The 24,940-nt window shown below is 41.6% G+C and overlaps 1 protein-coding gene across 1 annotated transcript in view; it reads left to right on the top strand.

Annotated features, from left to right (window-relative positions):
- The window catches only part of ADAMTS18 (ADAM metallopeptidase with thrombospondin type 1 motif 18), a 156,968-nt gene that overhangs the window by 97,930 nt on the left and 34,098 nt on the right, over positions 1-24,940 (top strand). The window contains exons 12-16 of the mRNA XM_060130062.1: positions 690-838; positions 6,703-6,875; positions 10,932-11,062; positions 11,886-12,009; positions 12,950-13,194. Coding sequence (XP_059986045.1) covers positions 690-838; positions 6,703-6,875; positions 10,932-11,062; positions 11,886-12,009; positions 12,950-13,194 — 822 coding nt within the window. The remainder of the gene's footprint in view (positions 1-689; positions 839-6,702; positions 6,876-10,931; positions 11,063-11,885; positions 12,010-12,949; positions 13,195-24,940) is intronic.

Raw genomic sequence — 24,940 nt, 5'->3', positions numbered from 1 at the left:
CCCAGAGGACAGAGGTGACCCACAGAACTGGACTGGATGACAAAGAAGAACTCAAATGGAAAGGTCAGCACAGAAAACAGCTCTCGGACTGAGCAGATCACCAGCACATGAGAGACCCAGAGCTGATTCAGAAAAGACACTCAGTTCAAAGTCATCAGAGGGTCTGACACAGAGACCTTTCATACAGACAGAAGGGCAAGGGTGTTATCTAAAAACACAATTTGTGTAGCCTGAAAGCTACCCGGTTTCAACAGAAATGCTCTATAGGGATGATTTGAAATAAAAACGTATGCATACTTATATCTGTCTTTCGGATGTGATAATCATGATAAATTCTGTGTTCATATCTGAAAAGCTGATTCTCCCGGAAGAAAAATGAACCCAAGGGTTCTCTGAGCCCCATTGTTTCCAAATGTCAGGGGAGGCTCGCCTTCGTGTCTGCGCTGCCTCCGTAGGCGGGAGGGTAGATCCTTATCTGAACACATCACCTGGACAGCTTGCAAAGCCTGTCCTGTTATACTCAGCCTTCTGGTGACAAATGCCCCTTCTCCCTAGATGTCAGCCTTTCAGAATGCACGTGGGGAGGGCAGGGTACCAGCGTGTAAGCACAGCCAGCGAAAGGGATGCTATCAAGGCATCTCCGCGTGCTTTCCCAGGTGGTCTCTGAAAGTCACACATTCTTTTCACAGTGGTGTCGGCAAGGCCAGTGTGTCAAGTTTGGGGAGCACGGGCCTCGGCCCATCCACGGCCAGTGGTCCGCCTGGTCGAAGTGGTCAGAGTGTTCCCGAACGTGTGGTGGAGGCGTGAAGTATCAGGAGAGACACTGCAATAACCCCAAGTAAGGCTCTGACACGAAGTCAGCATTTGTAAGGCATGAACCTTCAGCCTGTTACATATTTGCATATTTGTCTGTCTTGTTTATACCTGTTTATAACTGTAGTTTTATTCCATCTGCTTAATAGCAATCAACGAATGAGGGTTTTACTGCTTGTATATAAAGGCTGTATGCACTGGGGGAGGTATGATGGGCAGAAACCTCAAAACAGCAAAGGAGTTATTCTCTATGTGAGTCTGCTGTCACGGACTCCAGTAATGGTGTGAATTACTTTCTGCATCTAAATTACAGCTGCATGCCTGGGATATTGTAGGACAGAGAAGCTTGGCTGGTAGACTCTGTGTGTGTATGTGTGTGTGTGTTGCAAACTGATGAACTGGAGAAAGTATGCTGATTTTTGCCTTACAGGAATGTACATCAACATGTGTTGACAGATCAGCCTGACTTTTCGAGAGAAACCAGAAATCCGAAACACTGTTGTGTGAAATTTCCCAATTTTTAAAATATTGACAACAAACTCAGTTTTCTTTAGAAAGATCAAATGCTGGGAGGACTGATCAAAACCTCCCTGGGTTGAGATTGGCTTGCGAGCACCATCTGATCTGGTGGTGCTGGGAGTCTGAGCTGCCCTCTGTGCTCTGTGAAATGAAGGTGGTTTTAGGTTACTTTTATCTGCTCTAATTCCCATGTGAAACAAGTGTGAGATGTACATTTCCTGACTGGAGTGGTGATGTCGAAAGAGCTCAGAACTTGGAGATGGAAAGATATGACTCCACATCCTGGGTCTGTCACTTATTAATTGTGTGGCTTTGGGAAGATCGCTTGGACTTGGAGGTTGGATTTATGTATAAAATGGAGATGACAGCGCCCACCTCACATGCTTTGGGGGGATTAGAGATTGTGTCTGTAGAATTCCCGGCACGCTGGGGAGCATCCAGTGGGCATTCGGCAGAAGGTTCTGGGGCCCATGTGGTTTTCATCATCCTCATCCTAAACTCGCCAGGAACACGGGTAACAGAGGGTCAGTGCTCAGAAGCAGCGAGCAGAGGCCTTCCTGATGAAACTGGACTTTGGAGAAGGCTGTGGGGGTGAGAAGAAACTGATGGGACCCTGAAAAACTAGTGGATTTGATTTTACCACACGATTCGGTTGGTGACATAGCATGGAGGTTGAGAACAGAGACTCTCAAGCCCAGGAACCTAAGTGGGCCTCCTGTCCACCCCTTCCTTGCTAGGCGGCCTTGGACGCCTAACTCTCCCTGCTCTGGGTCCCTCATTTGTAAAAAGGGGATAATGATGGGACCTCCCTCAACTGAGCTGGTACTTGTAAAGGGCTTTTCAAAATTGCCTGGTACATGGCAAGCATTGCATAAATGTTTGGTGGATTGCAAATTTAAATAAATGATGAAATTAGAGCAAAAGGAAATTTTTGAAAAGACAAGTCGTACTTCATCTGAGCTGAATCAAGAGGCCAGTTTGTTCCAAAATGTAAGGGAGGGTTTGGAGATGCTTTGACCATGGCTTGTTAGGTGCTTGCAGTATCTCAGGCTGATCTAGGATCGCTCAGCTTTGGCACTCTTAACATTTTAGGCTGAAAATTTTTTGTTTGGGGGGTTTGTCCTGTATGTGGCAGGGTGTTTAGTAGCAATCCTGACCTCTACCCACTCGATGCCAGTAGGATGAGTCCCCCTCCCCCCAACCTCCAAGTTATGGTAACGAAAATATCTCCAGACTTGGCCAAGCATCCTGTAGGGGGCAAAGTCATTCCCAGTTGAGATGCTCTGCTCTAATCTGACCCAATAACTAGGTCTAATGGTAGGGAGGCTTGTGATACATTTGCAGTTTATACCAGATTATTAAAAACACCCTCCTCATCCTTTGAATGTAGCCCGTGTCTTGGATAGAATTGTTGAAATCGTTGTATTACTTTTCATTTTTGCAGCATATTTCACGAATCTGGTTTTCATACATCGCAACATTTTACAATCTCGCTACTTTCCCAAGAAAGAAAGAGATTACCTAATTTAATAACTCTGCCGGTGAAGTGCATGAATGACGCCCCTGAGATTTAAATTAAAACCTCTCTCATATCTGTGGGATTGGGAACACTCATTATAATAGGGCCTTGTTCGTGGAAATAGCATACTGTAACTTTAGAGATGTCTATAAAAGAATTAATCACTCGAGTAGTTCTACTTGGTGCAGTTTTATCATTTTAAACAAGATTAAGGCTGATCAGGGTTCTCTTTAATTATGCACGAAGTCACAAATAAAACAAGTAAATGATCGGCTGCTTCACAGACAATTGAATCAGTCCTCCATTCTTATTTCACATTGTTGTCGTAAAGCTGTTTTTTTCTCCCTCTTTCAAGTTACTTATTTCTCGCTTGCTTCAGTTTAAACACTTGGTCTGTTCAGATCAGCCTAACCATTTCATTTTTTCACGTGAAAAGCAATGTGAGCATTTCATTGCACAGTAATGATGGTTTTCTCAGAACATAGTTTGTTTCATAAAAAATGAGTTATTTCTGGTTGGGTCATGGATTTATCCAACTTTTCAGCTTCAAAAGAATTGAAAGGTTATCTGGTTCTGGAATGGCCAGTCCCTGGCAAATGTGGCTCTTCTTCTTCGTCTGTGTCTGTGACAGACCTTATTAATTGATCAAAGCCTCCCCACTGTGCCTCCTCAAAAGACTTCTCCAGGCATTTGCTCCCAATCAGGTTAGAACAGATACGCGAGTTGAAACCTGTTGTTTCCTCTAGTTATTTTGCAAATGGGTAACCAGGGGAGACAGAGGGTCCCATTCAGAGGAGCAGCTCTTGCTGGGTCACCAAGCTGGACATGGGAGAGTCAGACCAAGATCCCACTGTCTTAATCCTTACAGTGAACATTTTTTCTGGGTCCCTGGAAGAGAGCCTCGTGAAATGCCTATACACTCTGTTCAAGAAAATTAATAGTGAAAATTCAAATAGTAAAATAATTCAAATAGTGATAAGTAAGCTTGCTAAGGCATTCTAGAACTCTCCTAAAACGTGAGTCGATTTGAGAAAGAATGTCATGCCACTGGAGTCACAGTGCCAGGAGAATCGTTGAATCATATCTCTGGCCCATTTTTCAACCAGTAAATTCTGGGCTCAGCTGATTATCAGAATCATCAAGTGTGCTTTAAAATGCACTGATTTCTTGATATCCCTCCTCATGTATTTTTATTGAGAAAGCCTGCAGAGGGCCCAGGACTATCATTTATGTATATGTGTCCGTGTGTGTATGTAAATCATATATATGTAAATATATGTATGTATAAATATATATGTGTGTATATGTGTATATGTATGTGTTATATATATAACCATTTGTAGTCAGGACTTGGTAAATTATGCAGAAGCAAATATGGGTATACTTTATAGTAGCTTAATACAAAGAAAAAATCGCCTGCCTAGATATTTGTTTTCTGGTTTTTTTGTTTTTTGTTTTTAATGATAAAGAACTCATTGTACCAAGGGCCATCATGGTAGAATTTTCTGTTAATTTATCCTAATACTCACGTTCAAAGCTGCAGGAAAAAATGTATGTGTAATTGAGGATTTGATGGAAAAGTCCAAATTTTTGCCAGTTAATAAGTGTAGCAAGCACTTTAAAATAGTTACAGTTTATTTGTGCTAGCTAGGCTGTAGACTCTGCCCGAAATTCTTTACCAACATTCTCTCAGGTAATCATCACAGCTGTCCTCATTTTACAGATTAGGTGGTTAGCTAAAATTACCTAAAGTTAAGCTGGGAAAGGGCAGGGACTGTTTCGATTCAGGTCTGCTTCACTGTCCAAGGCCAGTTCCCTAACCATTGGACATCACTGTCTCCCTCTCGGTCCTCTCATGCCCCGCCCCTGTAGCCTAACTCAGTTAAATGCATGCCTGGCAGGGCAGGACCGGCATCCGGGAGAGCGCAAAGGGATGAGGTTGAGCTCTGTTCTGTCTCTTTCTAGACATGTGACCTTCACTGAGCACATTTTGGAAGCTCTATTAGCCGTTTTCCACTTCATCTATAAAATGAGGGGATGGCTCTATGAGTTTTGAGGTCTTTCCCATGTTACAGTGTCTGAGTTGAAGCAGTCACACGCGGTCCTCTTTCACTTTATTGAATTTGAGTAGTCTAAATGAAGCTTATTTGTAAACTCTCCGACAAGAAAGACTTACGCTGAGAAAATTTTAATTATGACTCATGAAGATGACCGGGAATAGAGTAAGGCTCTCATGTGGCACTTTAAGGTTTTTCGAAACGCTTTTCGGATAATGATTTAAGAAGTCTTCAGGGATTTAATCTCGCACAGTGACTGCTGAATGTTTTAGTAGTTGTTCCAGAATGTTTTGAAATAGCTGAAAAATCTCATTCTGGCGGTGTGACACTTCCCGTTTCTGTTGAATCCATTTTAGCATAGGAGAATTTGATAAAATGTGCCGAAGCAAATCCAGGGGAGTTTTATAGCATTCCTGTGCTTCCTAAAGAGACAAGGAATTTTAATCACAGAAATTTATTAACTTGGAGCCTTCTTTCATGTTACATGTTTGCCCTGAGCTTTTGTACGAGGTGATCTGTAGTTGGTGTCTAGCCTTAGGAGAAAGCTCCAAAAAAAAGTGGGAATGAAAAGAAGCAATTGTTTTGTGCCAGGAGTCAGCTGGGTAAGGTGTCCCTGGTAACTTTCAGTGTGGCTGACGCTCCTTTTTATTTTGCTTTCTGGTTTTTGCAGTCTGCCTAGCGAGATCTTAAAGAGCTTGCCATTAGATCACAATTATTTATGTTCTAATGGGATTCCCTACTCTGGAAATCCATTTCCCATTGTGCTTGGCAGGAAAGGAGCAGGCCACCTGCAACGTTAAAAAGTGATGATGCAGATGAAAACAAGAACATGTTTTTTCCCCCAGCGTTTAGAATCAATTAGAATAAAGCACACGTGAGTCTGACAGTCATCAAGCTATCAGCTCAGTGACTGACAAAGCTGGATTGGAAAATATGGCATGTAATATCCTCAGTGTCCTGACTGACCTTCTACGTCAGGGGTCCCCAGCCCCCGGGCTGCGGACTGGTACCGGTCCACGGCCTGTTAGGAATCGGGCCGCGCAGCAGGAGGTGAGTGGCGGGTGAGGGAATGAAGCTTCTTCTGCCGCTCCCCATGGCTCGCATTGCCTCCTGAACCATCCCCTGCCTTCCGCCCCCCACCCCGGTTCCTGGAAGAATTGTCTTCCACGAAACTGGTGCCTGGTGCCAAAAAGGTAGGGGACCGCTGTTCTACATCACAGCAGGTGCATGGCAAGCTGTAGGAAGATTATGGGAGTGGTCAGAGATGGCAGACAAGCTGGGGAGGAGTTGGGTCTGCGTTGGAAGAGCTTTGATGCCAACAAATGGGGCGTGTGTGTTTGCATGTGTAGCACACAAGCACACATCTACATTAACAAGAACATTTAGGTGTGTTTACAGATTTCCCTAACGCATGAGGTGATAGGATGAGTGTCAAGAATATGCCTTCATCAGTCTTTATGGAAATCGCCAGAATGTAAAAATTGGCTCAGAGGTGGCAAGTAAGTTTGGTCTAACATGGAAATTGATGAGCAGTGGTAGTGGCTGCCCAAGGGCTATGCTGAGAAAAGAAAGCAAAGAAAAAGAAAAATCCTTGATTGATTAGTTACGTCTGCCATGGGTATAAGAAGGGTTGGGACATAAGGGTAGTAGACTACATATTTCCATTTTTGTAATGGACTGTATGGACTGCATACACTGTGACCATGATCATCTTGACTGTCCCTCCTTATATTATTGCCTGTGACTAATAGCCTTTTGATTGCTAGTGTTGAAGATCTTTAATTTTCTTTTTAGGCCTCAGTATGGTGGCAAGTTCTGTCATGGCTCTAGCCGTGTATATCAGCTGTGCAATATTAACCCTTGTAATGAAAATAGCTTGGATTTTCGAGCCCAGCAGTGTGCAGAATATAACAGCAAACCTTTCCGTGGATGGTTCTACCAGTGGAAACCCTATACGAAAGTGGAAGGTAATTTGGTCTCTACGAACCTCAAACAAGTATGTCTCTACGAGAACAGTAACGTGAATGAACAGCACAGAAGAAATTGCTGCCTGTGTAAAAAAGTTTCCATGTTTACCTTTCATTCCCCAGACCCGTCCTGGCCCAGTTTTTCATTCACTTCTTTAGGTTTTGTTTATTTTTCCACACTTTTTTTTTTTTCACAAGACACCCCTTTCCTCCCACATGTATAAGTCGAAGAGTTCATGTGTTTGGAATGTACTTACGTTTCTAAACTTACCTTTGACATTTCAGCGATTAAGTCTCCCAGGGATGTTAATTGAAATTGGTATGAATTGTCCAGACCAAAAACTCATGAAACCATATATGCCCCATAGAGACACCACACTCGGTACCTGAGGTGGTAGATGATTACAAGCATGGAAAGGCCTGTTTGCAGAGTGTACACACACACACACACACACACGCACACACACGCGCACACACGCATCATGAATAAAAAATGTCTCTATATTAAGTTCTTGGTACTTATTATACCTTAAAGTAATGGCTTGTATTTGACCTTTTATGTTGATTTGATTTGATCTTAGCTGAGCATCAGAATCTATTTTAGTTACCATGTGTACAAAGTACAAGTACCAAATTTAACGTACTTTGTGTTACCTGTGCAGAATAAGCTGTCACCATTTTGGTTGTTTCCTTTTCATTTTTTCCATTCACTTGCTTTATCAAAACTCATCCACTCTTCCTTTGGAAAAGGGATTAACGTGAATCGCAGTTGTACATATGCAGGATGGGAAGAGACCAAATTTAATGATAATTCATGGGAAATAAGATGGAGGGCTGCTTCTGTGCGAAAGCTCAGAATGAACCTGTATGATCAGAGACCAAAAAGAAGCTAATGTAATCAGAGACATCGTTATGACAAGTAACATCTCCAAATCAAAGGGGGTGGTACTCAGCTTTGCTTAACACCAGCCCAGCCGTTGCACTAGTGTGAATCTAGTTCTGGGTCCAAAAGCTGCTTGTCTAAAAGCACAAATTGGGACTGACATTAAAATTCTGAAATCTGTGTCTTAGGAGAAAGCAGTGAGGGACTGACAGATGTTGACTGTAGGAGAGAAACTAGTTCCCTTCAAAAATTCAGAGAGATTGAACAGAGGGAGACTTCAATTTATTGGAAATTGCTTCTGAAAACAGAATTAATTCACGTGCTCAGAAATTCCTATGATTCCTATGGCCGTGTCCTCAGAGAGACCTTCCTTCCTGTCATTTTCTGAATCCTTTGCCCTGCTTTATTATTCACTGCTCTTGGTGCGAGAATTGATATTATATTGGCATTTATTCATTATCTTTCTCCCCACAAGAATTATTAGGTTCCCCAGGGTTGAAGCCTTTGTCCGTTTTGAGTATGCTTGTATCTCTCTCATCTAAGAACAGCACTTGGAACATATTTATAACTTTTGGAACAAATGAATAAATAAATATCAACTGTCCTTAATGGAAGCGTGTCCCATCCTGAGCAGTAAATGCTCTATCACTGGAGACATTCTGTCAGGAACTAAGAAATTACCTAGGAAGGGTACCATGCAGCAGGTTCCCACGAACATTTAGGATAGCTGCAGTTGCTCTCAGTTCTGACACTTGAAGACTTATTTTCTCTTGGCTGTATTCGCCCCTAATTCCATGTTTCTCATCTATGGTTCTTTATCCAAGACTCTCTTGTCCTTCCTTTGCTTTGTCTTCTTGGATAATCCTTGGTCTTTCCCACATCTTCCTTTAAGTATAGTGTGCACAGAATCTGTTGTTATCATCCTTTAGATAAGTTGTGGGTTGAATACATAAAGAGAAAGTGAAGCAGGTAAACTTTGTGACTTATAAAATGGTTTTTGATTTCAAATTTCTTTCACTAATATTATTGCAGTTTTTACCAGGTAGGGAGCCTGGCATTTCATTCATTCACTCAACAGATGTTGACTGAGTACTTACTGCCTGGGAGACACCCTGCTAGATACAGAGGCGAGTACATTGAATAAAACAGAGACCCCAGGAACTTCCCTGGCGATCCAGTGGTTTAGACTCTGCGCTTCCACTGCAGGGGACATGGGTTCTATCCCTGGTCAGGGAACTAAGATCCCACATGCCGCTTGGCCAAAAAATAAAAATAAAGAATAAAAAACAGACACTTAGGGTCGCACATCCTAGAGTGGGAGACAAAAAAGTTAAGGCCTTCTCATCCTTCCCTCTTCTCCTTTTGATACTTATTTAAAATCGAAAAGACTGACCATGATTTGAAGGTCTATGCCATTCATGCAGTTTGGGAAAGAATTTATTCATAAATGTAGACAGTCTTTGTCTTCCAGTGATGAGTTTCCTTCTTCTTGTTTCTTTTTTTCTTTTCTTTTCTTTTTTTTTTTTTGCGGTACGCGGGCCTCTCACTGTTGTGGCCTCTCCCGTTGCGGAGCACAGGCTCCGGACGCGCAGGCTCAGCGGCCATGGCTCACGGGCCCAGCCGCTCCGCGGCATGTGGGATCTTCCCGGACCGGGGCACGAACCCGTGTCCCCTGCGTAGGCAGGCGGACTCTCAACCACTGCGCCACCAGGGAAGCCCCTTGTTTCTTTTTTTTAATTGAAGTATAGTTGATTTACAATGTTGTGTTAGTTTCAGGTGTACAGGAAAGTGATTCAGTTGGTGTGTGTGTATATATATATATATATATATATATATGTATGTGTATATATATTTTTTCAGATTCTTTTCCATTACAGGTTATTACAAGATATTGAGTATAGTTCCCTGTGCTATGGAGTAGGACCTTGTTGTTTATCTGTTTATATATAGTAGTGTGTATCTGTTAATCCCAAACTCCTAATTTATCCCCTGCCCCAGCTTCTTTGTTTCTTTCTAATAGACTAGTTCCTAAACTTTCCCAGGAACCTGTACTGGAAAAACTGAACTTTCTAGAACTTGTTAATTCCTGGGAATGAGGGAGAAAAAAGAGGGTAACATGTCTTCCAGCTTCCTAATCTCATATGCACAGGGTAGGAGGCGTGAGATAAAACTTCTATTAGAAAGAATTCCTAGGTGAGAAAAAAAATGGAATCCATCCACATGGCTGCATGTTTGGACCATAATAATTCCACTGCCTTCATATTTTTGACTTTGTCTTTTATTGAGAGATTTTGTGAAGCACAACCGTTTGCAAACTGTTTACACGTTTGTTGTAAAACTGTTATCAGGGATATCACACAGTTGCACATCAGGTCTCATGGGAGAAACGTCATCTGGAATTCCTGGTCAAAAAAGAACTCTTTCTGTTGGAGAAATAGGCACAACTCCTTTCTGATAACAAGTGCTCTATAGAGATAATACTTCTTTGTTTTTGCCTGTGATACCAGAAACTTCTCAGGGACTTAATGATCAATAAAAATTACATTTTTTTAGCCTGAATGTTTAGTTTGTTTGCTTTCTCCTCCTTTTCATGATATGATTCTTTTCTATATGTTTTATAAACATTATTGACCATATGCCTTTTTTCCAAAGTGCCTAGAATTTTCCCTCTTAACAGACTGAATAAATACGTAAAATAATCCGTGTCCTAAATCACAGCCAGCAGACTATGACCTGTGGGCCAAATCTGGCCCGTTTTTTAAAAATAACGTTTTATTGGGACACAGCAATAGTCCTTCATTTACGTATTGTCAATGGCTGACCTCAGGGCCTGTAAAACCTTAAATATCTACTATCCAAGGAGGGTAGTGACACAACCCACCAACCACGTGTATTATGGCTCTTACTCAGGATTAGAGAAATAAAATTCTCATGTATCAATGTTAAAGCAGACTTTATATGGACTACTAAAAGGAACTCATGTTTTTAAAAGCCACACACATCTGCCCTCGGGCACGCCCTTGCACACACACCCCGCCAGAAAACTGTGTGTGACATCTTCCATCTTGATCATAATAGCTTTCTAATTAAATTTAACTCATCTTTTTGGTACTCGTGTCATTTTTCTATGATTTCCTCTTGACCATGACCTCTTTTGGTCTCTTTGCTTCTAGAGGAAGATCGATGTAAGCTGTACTGCAAGGCTGAGAACTTTGAATTCTTTTTTGCCATGTCCAGCAAGGTGAAAGACGGAACTCCTTGCTCCCCACACAAAAATGATGTTTGCATTGATGGGATTTGTGAAGTAAGAGAACATCTTTGCTTTGGGGTGTATGGTCATGCTTGTGTTGCCTCCTGTCAAATGCATAGCGTGAGAAGTGTTCCAAGAGATTCTTGGGTCTGGATAAAAGCAGGTGGTGTAGGGGGGAAGAGGGTAACATTTTCCAGTTGGATGTGAGTTTTATCTCCAAATTCCCTCTTAATTTCTGCGTGACCCCCGTCCAGTGTTTTGAGTTGCCTTTTCACTCTTTCCACATAAGGAGATGATGATATATCCTACTTTACACAGTAGTTGTCAAAATTCAATTAGAATGTAAATAATAGTAGTAGACTTTTCTTTCGTGTTCACTAAGTATTTTCACTCTGTGATTAGAACCTCATAAGTGCGTTTGGAAAGAGCACTCTGTTTATTTCGGATTAGTTTTTCTTTTCCTTCCGGTATCCACTTTCTCTTTGGTCTTAATTGGATTGTGAGCTCTGTGATCTTTTAAGGGTTGTGTGTGTGTTCGTGGTGGGGAAGGGGGTGGTGTCCCAGCATTTTTATGTTTCACTGGTAGAGCTGGCCTGAATAAATTCCCCTCCCATTAGTAGCAGTGGTGACGTTTCATTCCAGTTTTACAGATGTCTGTAAGTTATGTAACTTACCTAATCTTACATCCAGTCATGACAGAGGAAGGATTTGAATGCCTGGTCAAACTTGAGACTCTGCTTTTAACCATAAAGCTGCCCTACCTTCCTAATGTTCAGGAAATATGGAAAACCATGTATCTCTTGGTTATTCTAAGCTACTGGCTTCTATAGTCTTTGACTTTTCTCCCTTTTTTTTTTTTTTTTTTTTTTGGTTACAGCCAGTGGGATGCGATCATGAACTTGGCTCTAAAGCAGTTTCAGATGCCTGTGGTGTTTGCAAAGGTGACAATTCAACTTGCAAGATTTATAAAGGCCTGTACCTCAACCAGCACAAAGCAAATGGTAAGTGATGCTGCAAATTCAGTGCCGTCATTGGTGGGACACACCCTTTGCTGCTGAGCAAACTTAAGTCATGCTAAGTACGCTTGAGCCTTTTACTAACTCACCCGACACACAGTAGATGATGGCTTTTAGTGCTTATGCAAGAGCAAGGGAGAATTGGTGGGTTTTTCGTGTGAGTAGTTTCATCAATACATACATCCCAGGGCTTCCCTGGTGGCGCAGTGGTTGAGAGTCCGCCTGCCGATGCAGGGGACACGGGTTCATGCCCCAGTCCGGGAAGATCTCACATGCCGCGGAGCGGCTGGGCCCGTGAGCCATGGCCGCTGAGCCCGCACGTCCGGAGCCTGTGCTCCGCAGCGGGAGAGGCCACAACAGTGAGAGGCCCGCGTACCGAGAAAAAAAAAAAAAATCCCAGAGGGGTGTTCAACAAACGCCTTTCTGCTTAGCAATTTCAATATTCTGACCAGGCTGCCATACGCCCCACGTGCATTTGTTAAACAAAGAATGTATTATGGAACTTAGATGGTCCACACTTACAATGTTAGATGAATATTTGAAGCAATTCTCTATCTTGAGTAGAATTGAACTTTGAGCCCTGTCTTCTGCACATCACTGTTGAGAATAGGTGGCTCCAAGTTTTTTCCAGGTAGATTAAAAATAAAAAGCATCCTTGAGTTGCATGGCCTTTGTGGTTCTGGAAAAGGGAAGAGTGTTTCCTGTCCACACACATGTGCTTGGGAAAAGGTCACCCATTTTCTCTCTCTGGTGTTCCTACCACTTGGAAAATGAAATAACTGAGTGTTTTCACTTCATAAGAGTAGAAAGGAATGTCAGCTGATGATCGAACTCCCCACTCTGTAAAACTGGCCACTACCTGTCTCTGAGCCCATCTCCAGTGCACGACATGGATGTCAGAAATACTCTGTTCTTTTCCACTTAGAATATTATCCGGTTGTCACCGTCCCACCGGGCGCCCGCAGCATCGAGGTCCAGGAGCTTCAGATATCCTCCAGTTACCTCGCCGTCCGAAGCCTCAGTCACAAGTATTACCTCACGGGGGGCTGGAGCATCGACTGGCCAGGGGAGTTCGCCTTCGCGGGGACGGTGTTTGAGTACCAGCGCACCTTCAACCACCCAGAACGCCTGTCCGCGCTGGGACCCACCAATGAGACCCTGGTCTTTGAAGTAAGCCCCTTCTCTTTATTCAGTTCTCAGTGCCTCTTGCGGAATTTATAGTGATGACCCCGATTTGAGCTAGCTTACAAAAATCCTAGTTCACATTTGCTTCCTAATAGGCTAAATCTCAATGTGCAAAGGGGAAAAGACAGCAGCTCCATCTGGGGGAAGCGGGCAGGGATCCAACGGGTCCTGGAGAGAATGTGTTGATGTTCACGTGCAGATGCCCACCTTTCACGGGTACACTTGGCTGTTGTGATAGCTGAGGAATATAAGGAATCGTCTTTACATGATTCCAGTTTGTGTGTGTCTGCTGTTGGGATCATCCATTGTGGCTGTTCATCACATAGATCAGTAGTTGCAGCACACGGGCTCAGTAGTTGTGGCATGCAGAGTGATGTAACAGAAAGCACACTTGCTTGATGTCAAGAAAGTTTTAGTCATAGCAAACCACCTTACTTTTGTAAGCTATCATTTCTTTAGAGGTGAGAAAAGAAAAAAAATAAGTGGGTAATGATGAGGATAATAAAAACAGCCACCATGTCTGCAAATGACTCTGTAATGCAATTATCCTGCGTACATTTTCTTTGGTCCTCGTCACGTCTCTGGGTTTGCTTTTTCCAGTTTGTAAAATGGGGCTAATTGTGCGCTTTCAGAGGCACGTGATTTGCTTGAGGTTGTGTAGAAGTCGTGGCCACCATGTACTGAGGACTCATGTGACCAGGCACTCTTGTTAGTCATGTGGAGTTTCAATTTCTCACTTGCAAAATTGGGATAGAAAACCTACCTCACTGACTTGCCAGAAAAATAAGCAATGAAGTGTGAAGAAATGTTAAAAGATTTGCCTAACTCACATAGCTAGGTAAAAAGCAGAGTTGAGTTGGAGTCCAAATCTTTTCCATCTACAAGTATGATATCTCCTCTCAGTCCAGTCATACTGCTATACTCTTCTGGAATCAAGGAAACATAAGCTTAATTCAACTATTATTATTATTGTTATTATTTAAGGTACTAGTCTTAAACATTTACTAAGGAAGATGAATTAAAAAAAAGATAGTTTAAAAGTATGACTACATATAACTTTTTTCCCCCTTGAAGGGACCTATTTTATTTTATTTTAATTTTTGCTATGAAATACATTTTTTTTTTTTTGGCTGTGTTGGGTCTTCGTTGCTGCACGCGGGCTATCTCTATTTGCAGCGAGCAGGGGCTACTCTTCATTTTGGTGTGCGGGCTTCTCATTGTAGTGGCTTCTCTTGTTGTGGAGCACGGGCTCTAGGTGTACGGGCTTCAGTAGTTGCAGCACACGGGCTCAGTAGTTGTGGCATGCAGGCCCTAGAGCGCACGGGCTTCCGTAGTTGCGTTGCGCAGGCTCTAGGGTGCGTGGGCTTCAGTAGTTGTGGTGCATGGGCTCAGTAGTTGTGGTGCGTGGGCTCTAGAGCTCAGGCTCAGTAGTTGTGGCGCACGGGCTTAGTTGCTCCACCACATGTGGGATCTTCCCTGACCAGGGATAGGACCCATGTCCCTTGCATTGGCAGGTGGATTCTTAAGCACTGCGTTTTTTATTTTTTTAATTTTTATTTTATATTAGAGTATATTTGATTAACAATGTTGTGTTAGTTTCAGGTGTACAGCAAAATGATTCAGTTATACATATACATGTATCTATTCTTTTTCAAATTCTTTTCCCATTTAGGTTAATACAGAGTATTGAGCAGAGTTCCCTGTGCTATACAGTACGTCTTTGTTGGTTATCTATTTAAAATATAACAGTGTGTACATGTCAATCCCAAACTACCAATCTATCTCTTCCCCTCACCCTTCCCCCTGGCAACCGGAAGTTCATTCTCTAAGACTATGAGTCTATATCTGTTTTGTAAATAAGTTTATTTGCATCTTTTTTTTTAGATTCTCCATATAAGTGATATCATATGATATTTGTTTTTGTCTGTCTGACTTACTTCACTTAGTATGTTAATCTCTAGGTCCATCCATGTTGCTGCAAATGGCATTCTTTTTAATGGCTGAGTAATATTCCATTGTATATAGACTAAACATAACTTTGGATTCTAAGTCAGATGTTGTACCCATTGTATGGTTAAGAGTACAGACTTGTAATTAGCTATGTAACTTGGACAAGTATCTTCACCTCTGTGTCACTTAATGTCCACATTTGTAAAAATGGGCAAACAATACCAGCTAACTGTCAGTGCTAGCATAAGAAGAATTTAAGATAACTTCAGTGCTTACAGAGTGCTTGGCGCATAACGTTTCTAACTGTTACCATACTTCTGCCTTCTGAGCATATAACAGATATATTTTTTAAAAACCTAAACCTCAGACCATGATGAGCAAACTGGCAACCACAGGCCAAATCCAGCTCCCAGATCTTCATAATTTTTAAAAAATGGATCAGAGGTTTAATATCAGATGATTTCTTATAAAAATATAGATTTTGACATCTTTCATGAAAAAGGAACTTCTGGTCCCAGTAGATATTTGAGTTTGCAACCCTGGCCCTAGGTCTTGACCGTGAGTTGATTTCCCATTATCTTGTGAACTTGAGATACTAGGTCCTGTCATCTCTGTCTGTGTGATAGAAGGTCCTGCAAAGATTTCACAATTGAGAGCAGCTGTCTTTAGGAAATATTCTTCCAACCCTCTCAGGTCTTTTTTTTTTTTATATTGGAGTATAGTTGATTTACAATGTTGTGTTAGTTTCAGGTGTACAGCACAGTGATTCAATTATACATATACATGTATCTATTCTTTTTCAGATTGTTTACCCATATAGGTTACTACAGAGTATTGAGTAGAGTTCCTTGTGCTATACAGTAGGTCCTTGTTGGTTATCTACTTTATATATAGTAGTGTGTGTGTGTGAATGTGTGTGTGTGTGTTAATCCCAAGCTCCTAATTTGTGTATGTGTGTGTTTACATATTTATTTTTTTAACATCTTAATTGGAGTATAATTGCTTTACAATGGTGTGTTAGTTTCTGCTTTATAACACAGTGAATCAGCTATACATAGGCATATATCCCCATATCTCCTCCCTCTTGCGTCTCCCTCTCACCCTCCCTATCCCACCCCTCAAGGCGGACACAAAGCACTGCCAAGCTCCTGATTTATCCCTGCCTGCCACATTTCCCCTTTGGTAACTGTAAGTTTGTTTTCTAAATCTGCATGATTGTTTTATAAGTAAGTTCATTTGTATAATTTTTTAAAAATTAGATTCCCTATATGAGTGATATCATATGGTATTTTTCTTTCTCTGTCTGACTTACTTCACTTAGTGTGATAATCTCTAGGTCCATCCATGTTGCTGCAAATAGCATTATTTCATTCGTTTTTATGGCTGAATAGTATTCCATTGTATATATGTACCACATCTTCTTTATCGATTCCTCTGGTGATGGACATTTAGGTTGCTTCCATGTCTTGGCTGTTGTAAATAGTGCTGCAGTGAATATTGGGGGCCCATGTATCTTTTCGAACCATGGTTTTCTCTGGATAAATGCCCAGGAGTGGGATTGCTGGATCATATGGTAGTTCTATTTTTAGTTTTTTAAGGAACCTCCATACTGTTCTCCATAGTGGCTGCACCAATCTACATTCCCATCAACAGTGTAGGAGGGTTCCCTGTTCTCCACACCCCCTCCAGCATTTATTGTCTGTAGACTTTCTGATGATGGCCATTCTGACCAGTGCGAGCTGATACCTCGTTGTAGTTTTGATTTGCATTTCTCCCATAATTCGTGATGTTGAGCATCTTTTCGGCCATCTGTATGTCTTCTTTGGAGAAATGTCTATTTAGATCATCTGCCCTTTTTTTGATTGGGTTGTTTCTTTTATTTCAGGAGATGAGATTAGGAACCCCAAATCAAATTGGACTATTGTTAGGGTAGTTTGGAGCTCAACAATGAATCAAGGCCCTAAAATCACCCTGTAATTACGCCTAAGGCATAGGAATTGAACTTTCTGGTTAAAGATTTTGAGACTTTTTATTCAGTCCTAATTTTTTAGGTGCATATGTTTATTTCTTTCTATCAAGCATTTGAGCAGCAAACATCTTTTCCATTTCTTTAGAAAAGGTGTATTTTCTTTAGAGAGGTATATTTAGCTTGCAAGGGACTCGTTTTAGAGCAACATGGTTTCATTAGTTTTGCCACGAGGCCTTTGATCCATCTCTAAGCAGATGTACACAAACCAAGTTCTCTGGCTAGAAAGTTACCAAATTGGAAGGTGGGTGTCTCTCAGGGCTTCTGCCCCGGGCAACCAGAACTACAAGCAGCCATTTTTTGTTGTTGCTGTTTCTCTGTCCAGTTTTCATAATCACAAAGCCATTCCGGTAGGTTTTCACAGTTCTGTTTGTAATTTAAGGTTTGCTGTTAAACATAACGTTATCTGCGGGAAAACCACAACAAAGAATGAGACAAGAAGTGATGGAAAGTGCAAAGCAGAATCGCAGAGTTCCTTCTGACTTTCATCTTTAGAACCTGAATGTCCCCTGTCATTGTCTGTGTTGATCAAATTGACCAGATAACAGCCACATTGTCACTGAGCGCTATACCAGCCTGAAGCTGAGAATTTTTATTTGGGCTTTGCTTAATTGAAGCGTAACTCCTTATCTCACTCATCTCCATTATTTAGTGCTGATTAAAAGTAAATCTTTGGACTGTTCACCAGGTCCAAACATTTTCCTGACGATTAGGAGCTATTTTTGAGAAATGGAAGGGTGACCTCAATTGGTGATGGAGTTCTGCAGAATCGGTCAGGTTCGTCATCGATTTTCTTACAGGGAATTCCCAGGCGGTCCAGTGGTTAGGACTCCTCTTTCTCTCTGCCGAGGGCCTGGGTTCAATCCCTGGTCGGGGAACTAAGATCCCACAAGCCGTGGGGCACGGCCAGAAAACAAACTAAGAAACAAACAAAAACAGCTGGATTGTCCTTGCAGATACAGACACCTCCTCGGGGGGAAAAATGCAAACACACAAACAATCAAAATGTAAGGATAAATTATTGGATAGATCTAGTAAAATTATAAAAACATAAAGTCTTCCCCAGGTTCAACTGGATATGTACGGTTTTATAAAATAATTTTCCCTACTATATAAATAGGGTAAAAACTATAATAAGATCTCTATAAATACAAAATTGTAGTTTCACCACAATGCAGTAAGGTCACATTTGCTTAGCTGTTGTTTTTACAAAGTCTTACTTTATGTATACATTCTACTTACAGATTCCATGAAAGCTTCAATTGATGTCCTAAGAATGTGACTTGTCTGAAAATATTCCAGAGGGAAACATGTATGATTAATTGGTCATGCCTTGCTTGTATTTTTTAAAGGAGTTATGGTTTCATTCAAAACTTGCAACTATTTTAGGAGATTTTAAAAAATCCAATCCAGTAACCTCGTATTATGTCTATTTTATCTTTTCAAAGAATTTGGGCTAATGACTTTAATATTTAAATTGTACTTTATTGCTCTCAGGAGAACATCATCAAATTTCAGGTCAGTTTTTATCGCATGCTCATGCCTTTCCAAAATCGAGAGAACACAGTGACTTTAAAAACTGAAAATCACAATAAGCGATAAATTACATTTTCCAAAACTAGGCTATATATCAACATCCAAGTAATCCATGGCCTTCTTCTTTAAAGGAAGTTAAATAAAGTTCATATGCCTTTCCATGCAACTATGAATTGAACTAAAATGAATACTTTTGGAGCCAAAAATATGTTCAGTCCAATACGAAATGTTGAATGTGTTTCACAATCCTGTGGGATGATGAAAGTGGGAACCTACCAAAATGGAAAGTGCTGTTCTATCCACAGAAAGTATAAGCCTGTGAAAGAAAGCACTTTCTCTCTTGGCCGCTTAAAATGACTGCACGTCCACTGAGCTCGTATTATAGTGTAAAAATCAGCAGAAGGGTGTGTTTGCCAGAACACATGAGGATAGCAGTGTAAGGATAACGTCCCTTTTTATATCTCATTCATTTATTTTAATCAGATCCTCCCAATATCTTAGCTAAGTCTTATCTTCAACTCCTTTGGCATGTGTTGATTTAGGTAGCTACCTTCAAAGCAGTATTCCTCTGTTTATTTTCTCTTGACGTCTGATAGAAGAAAACTAAACTTTTGTTGAGTGCCCATTTGGGCCCAGCCCTGTATAGACATTGGAGATGCACCAATGGTTAAGACATAAATCATGTCACCAGATCATTATAGTCTCAGGTCTTTAAAAAATGTAAAGAGTGAGTTTTGGTAGGTTGATCCCATTCTTTTTGGAAGCAACGTGGGTTTGAACAGGGAACATCTCTATAAATAGTTGGTGATACGGGTCACTCAGATACTACTCTGTCACTTTGCATGAGTCACTTAAACTATCTGAGGCCCAGTCTTCTCATTTGGGAAATGATTTCCCCAGACTAAACTAATATCTTCTACTCTGTCCTGTAACACTGTCTTGAAGCACTTCTAAGCACCTGAAACCCTATGTTGCCGAAAGATGACTTAACTCCTCTTCGTAGATTCCACAATTGGCACAGTATCTGGAACGTCGTGGTCACTCAAAAACAAAAATTTACTGAATGAATGACATCCAGTGATAAAATTCATTCATTCATTTAAAGAGTAGAAGGACTTCCCTGGTGGCACAGTGGATAAGGCTCCACGTTCACAATGTAGGGGGCCCAGGTTTGATCCCTGGTCAGGGAACTAGATCCCACATGCATGCCGCAACTAAGAGTTCACATGCCACAACTAAGGAGCCCACGAGCCGCAACTAAGGAGCCTGCCTGCCGCAACTAAGGAGCCCACGTGCTGCAACTAAGGAGCCCACCTCCTGCAACTGAGACCTGGTGCAACCAAAGAAATAAATAAATATTAAAAATAAAATAAATAAATAGTAGAATCTTCTTTCCAAGTTGAAAAATCATACATGGAGACAATAAATCAAGTGCAAGGAGACTTTCTCTGACCAAAGTCAAGAGTGACAGGGCCCAGAGGCCAGCCTCTCCTCCCCATTTCTGTCCCAAACCACAGTCGTAATCTGAAGTTGTCTGAAAGGCTTAGACTTCTGCGGTACACATTTTAAAAACCACTGGATTTCATCATCTCTTAGGACTAGTCCTAGCATTGTACAGTTGAAAGTTAAGTACAGTGAAGGGCATTTAAATATTGAAATTTGATCTCCTCAATTGCATTTGAGGAATCGATCTGCTTTCTGAAAGGCTTGCCTTTCCCAAAGTGAATAATTTACACATAAGAACTTGCTGACCAGTTAGCTCACAGTTGACTTACCTTAATCTGGGAGAACAGCAACTTGCCCTCCCAGGGTGGTGGGTTTAACAGATCTTTTCACTTATTTCTGGGTGTTTTCTAGTGCAAGGCAGGGGTAATGCAGTCCTGGGACAGATTGACTGCTGTCAGTTAACCTCAAGAAATAAGTGCATGGCCTGACACAAAAGTGTCTTCTGCTTCTGGTTATTTTTAATGTCAGAACTTTACAGAATGTCTTCATAGGGAAGCTCAGTTTAAATGGAAAACAGATTTTCACTTTTATCACCAAGTCATGTGCCTGCCTAATTTTCAAATACAGTCTCTGTTACAAACCTTCATTCTTCTCGGAACCCGGATTCTGCATGGTCCAACATTAGCAACAGGTGGATGTCAATTTAGAGTGAGCTGGCCCCTTAATTTCCTCAGTGGCCAAGAGGAAATTCCTAAGGGTAATCAAGGATTTATATGATTGTCTGAGGTCTTAAATTTTTAGGCATTATTTAAGCCCATCAATCAACTTTTTATTTTGAAGTACAGACATACATATACATGTAAATGACTTGGAGAAATGGAGCTAATGTTCATGACCCTGTATCATATTTCTGCATTGCCCAGGGGAAAATGACTCACACACGTGCACACCCCAGCACAGAAAGAAATCAATATTGATTTGGCAACCATATACTTTCTGAGATCACTACAGACACAGTTATTATAAACTAGATAATTTCCACATCTTTCTTTATTTCAGCTTATCCCCTACAACGTGAGTCTGGCATAGAGTCTAAGGAATTTCTCATTGAACTAGTGCACTCATTAGTCATCTGAAAGATTTAAAAGTCAGCTTATATTTCAATAGTCTTCAGGATACTATGCGTAGACCTACCGTATTTATTTTACTGGGTTTGGGAACACAAGAAAAACTGAATCTTCTGCACATCACATAGCTAAATTGTGTGTGTGTGTGTGCGTGTGTGTGTGTATGTGTGTGTCTTGTACAAGGAATTAAATGTTGAAGTGGTAGAAATGTGAAAACTGAAGTTCAGAGTTGAAATTTACACGTCTTCGTTGAAAAATAATCTTTTAATCTGAAGTAGACGTCTGTATGCTGGGCGTTTTGAGTTTGGCTGAAAATTTAATGTTTTTCCGTTTTGAGATTGAGCTATAGGTAATGTAAGGTCACCGGTTTTGTCCTTTGTATAAGTGCAGTGCAAAAGGCCCGTTTAAGATATAATTTTAGGGAGCCTTGGCAGTGAGAATGGAAAACACAAAAATTTTCTTTTCGTGATTAGTGAAGGTGTCCACTTAGAGATGATACATTCTTTAGAAGTGACTGAAGATCAGCTTTTTTTGCTAGCTGATGCACTCTCACACTCTCTCTCTCCCCCCACTTCTCCCCACCTCCCCGCCTCCCCCTTCCCCCTCTCGTGCCCCTCCCCCCTTTCTTCTTCCTCTCCTTTATTCTCTTTCTCTGTTTCTCTCTGTCTCTGTTTCTCTATCTGTCTCTCTCTCACACACAACAGTGAATGAGTCATATTCTCCATCAAACTGTCATGCAATTGGAGGGTAGGTGAGGAAATTCATCATGAGTGTTTCATTTATAAAGTAACTTCATCTCTGTCTGATAAACAGTGAGTCAGGACGACATGATAACACAGGTTGCTAGTCTAGGACTGAAATATGATCCCCTGTGTTTTTACAGCATTCCTTTTTTTAAAAAAAAAAGTCTTAAAAATGAAAGCTCTCCTTTATGTTAAGGATTTTTTTTCTCTCTCTGTTAAGAGGCAAAAGGGGGTGTTTAACTCTTTGAAAACCCTTTCCCAATGAATCGTGTACCAAGAGAGAATCCTGCAGCTGACAAATACAGCAGCCTTTGTAATGACAGTAAGTGAGAAATAGGTTAACCACAGGCCAGTTTCAAGGCAGAAAAAGACATCTAAAGAAAATTACTATAATAAACAACTTCCTCCACTCTCTGGCAAAAGGAGATGATGGGGTGGCGGGGGACCAGGTAGACAGGCACATTGATCACTGAGTTGACAGTGTGCGAGCATCACTGACAGAGACTCACCTTCTCAGCCAGCTCCTTCCTTGTGACCCTGCTGTCTGCATCCCCCGCCCCCCACAAGGGGAAGGGGCTGAAATGAGTAAAGATGTGCCTCACGATAAAATCAGTGTAAGGGAAAGTAGATTATCCAAGGAGCAGGGATGGGGTGAAGACACAAAACACAAAAGAGGCAAAGAAGTAATAGAGAATAAATTCAGAACAGATGATAGGAAACTCCAGACTCCAGAGGACGATTCAGATGTGCTTTCATGATGCCACATCATTTGTCTAGAGATTGCCATTTGCTATTTGAAGTGCAGGCCCCCAGTTAATTCATGGCAAATACTTCTGTGACAGGTCGGAGAACACTATTTCTCTTCACTAAACTCTGAGGAATGTTGATGAGTTGAATTAGAACTGTAGTCGGGGTTCAATGTGTCAGCCCACACCTTTGAAGCTGCCTCACAGATGTACTTCCAAGGCCCCGATCGGGGTCTTTGTGGTGCTGTGTCTTGTCAAATCCAACTCACTCACACCTAATAGCAGTGGTGATACCTGGTCATGTTTTTCAGGCTTTGAAGCAAACAAGAAGGCAAAGACAACTGGCCGATTTTTCACATCACGAGGCTTCCAAAAAATCACAGGATTATACAAAAACAGGAATTCACACTACAAAACTATCCCTTCCCTGACTTAGCCAACGCGTAACGTATGGCGCAATTCATCATTTCTCGGAAGGGGTCAATCTATAAAGTAGGTTGTATTTCAGCGGTTAAAACAATGGTGAAATCCAGCAGATCTATAAATGCAGGGGAAAATGGATTGAGGAGACTAAAAATCATGTATCCTTAAGTCAGATATTAGCGTGTTCAAGAAACAACATTTTCAGGTTGGAACCCGATAGCACAACGTAAATGTTATAGCATGCGCTTGGATCCCAGTGGCAACGTCTTTTCAACAGTTCATCCAGTTTTTAGAACTTTAAATTAGAATCGTAGATGTGACATTTCAGAGCTGGAGATGCAGTGTCCCAAGAGTTAAGATGTCCAGTTTGGGAGTCGGACAATATCAGAGACTTGCGTTCTCAGTGTTGCTACTTACTAGCTACGGGACCTTGTGTATTGGTGCATTCATCTACAGTACTAAGATATTAACAGCACTGTGCCTTCCTCATAGTATTGTTATAAGCTTTATTATTTTTTTAATATTTATTTATTTGGTTGCCTTAGGTCTTCGTTGCGGCAGGTGGGCTCCTTAGTTGCGGCTCGCCGGCTCCTTAGTTGCGGCATGCATGTGGGCTCTAGTTCCTGGACCAGGGATCAAACCCGGGCCCCCTGCTTTGGCAGCGCAGAGTCTTACCCACTGCGCCACCAGGGAAGTCCCGAGTGTTGTTATCAGCTTTAAATGAGATAATGCTTGTACAGTGCTTTGCCTGGCATAACACTAAGTATTGCTGCTGTTGTATTTTTAAATGATCAAGTACATCACTGAAGACAAGAAATAAGCTTCCAAGCATGCACTAAATAAAAAGTCGGTCTTCAGAACCTATGCATAACTCTTTAGTTTCCATGGGAGAATTAGGACAACTTCCTTAAAAGGAAAAAGGGGCCTTAAGTAATGAAACAAAAAAGAAGCTGATTGAAGGCATTTATAGTTTGCACATTAAAAATTAAAAGTGGGAGTGACAGAAAGCAAGCTGTTTACCCAAGATTACTCAATGTGTCCTTTGTTTTAACTTCGTGTGCCCCAAGCAGAGCCTGCATCCCCCTTCCTTCAGAGGGCAGTTGGTAGAGTCCAGCCCCGTCTGTGGTTTTCCAACTTAAGAAGCTGTAAATTTTATAGCTCCGCACCCTGCGGTCAGAGCTGCTGAGTGCTGTGTCTGAAGTCAGGTGGTTGGTGTGTTAAAGGTAGACACTGAACAGTTCTACTGAGGACCTGGAAGCATTTAAGGAGGTTGCTTGCCAACTGTAAGTTAGAGACCCAGTGCCAGTTGGCTGGAAAATCCTCTGGACTGAGTCCAGTTAAGTAGACTGAACTGCTGGCAGTCTTTCCAAACTTGTGCACTTCACAGCTGGGCTATACAGTCCGACGCGCAGCACGGGGCGTTATTGTGATGTTGTGCTATGATGGGGGGTGGGGGAGGGTTGTGGCATCCACGTGACCTGGAGGGCCTTTGTGTTCTCCACTAGTGCTGAAAAAAGTTATCGACTGCGCTTGACAGGGTCACTGAAAATATCTCTAAATAGATGTGAGTGATGGGAATTAGCATTTTCAAATGACGTATTGTTTCAGATGTGTTCGCTCCTCAGCATCTGCAGAGGCAGTTAGAGTCTTAGCTACGCGGTTATCACACATCGTCCCACGGTCCTGCTTCCGAGCGTCGGGTGGGTCGCACTGTCTGTGGTCAAGGTGATGGTC

This window comes from Lagenorhynchus albirostris, chromosome 19 (genome assembly GCF_949774975.1).
Source record: "Lagenorhynchus albirostris chromosome 19, mLagAlb1.1, whole genome shotgun sequence".
NCBI lineage: Eukaryota > Metazoa > Chordata > Mammalia > Artiodactyla > Delphinidae > Lagenorhynchus > Lagenorhynchus albirostris.
The sequence above is the reverse complement of the archived record's forward strand: the minus strand, read 5'-3'. Positions and strand labels throughout refer to the sequence as shown.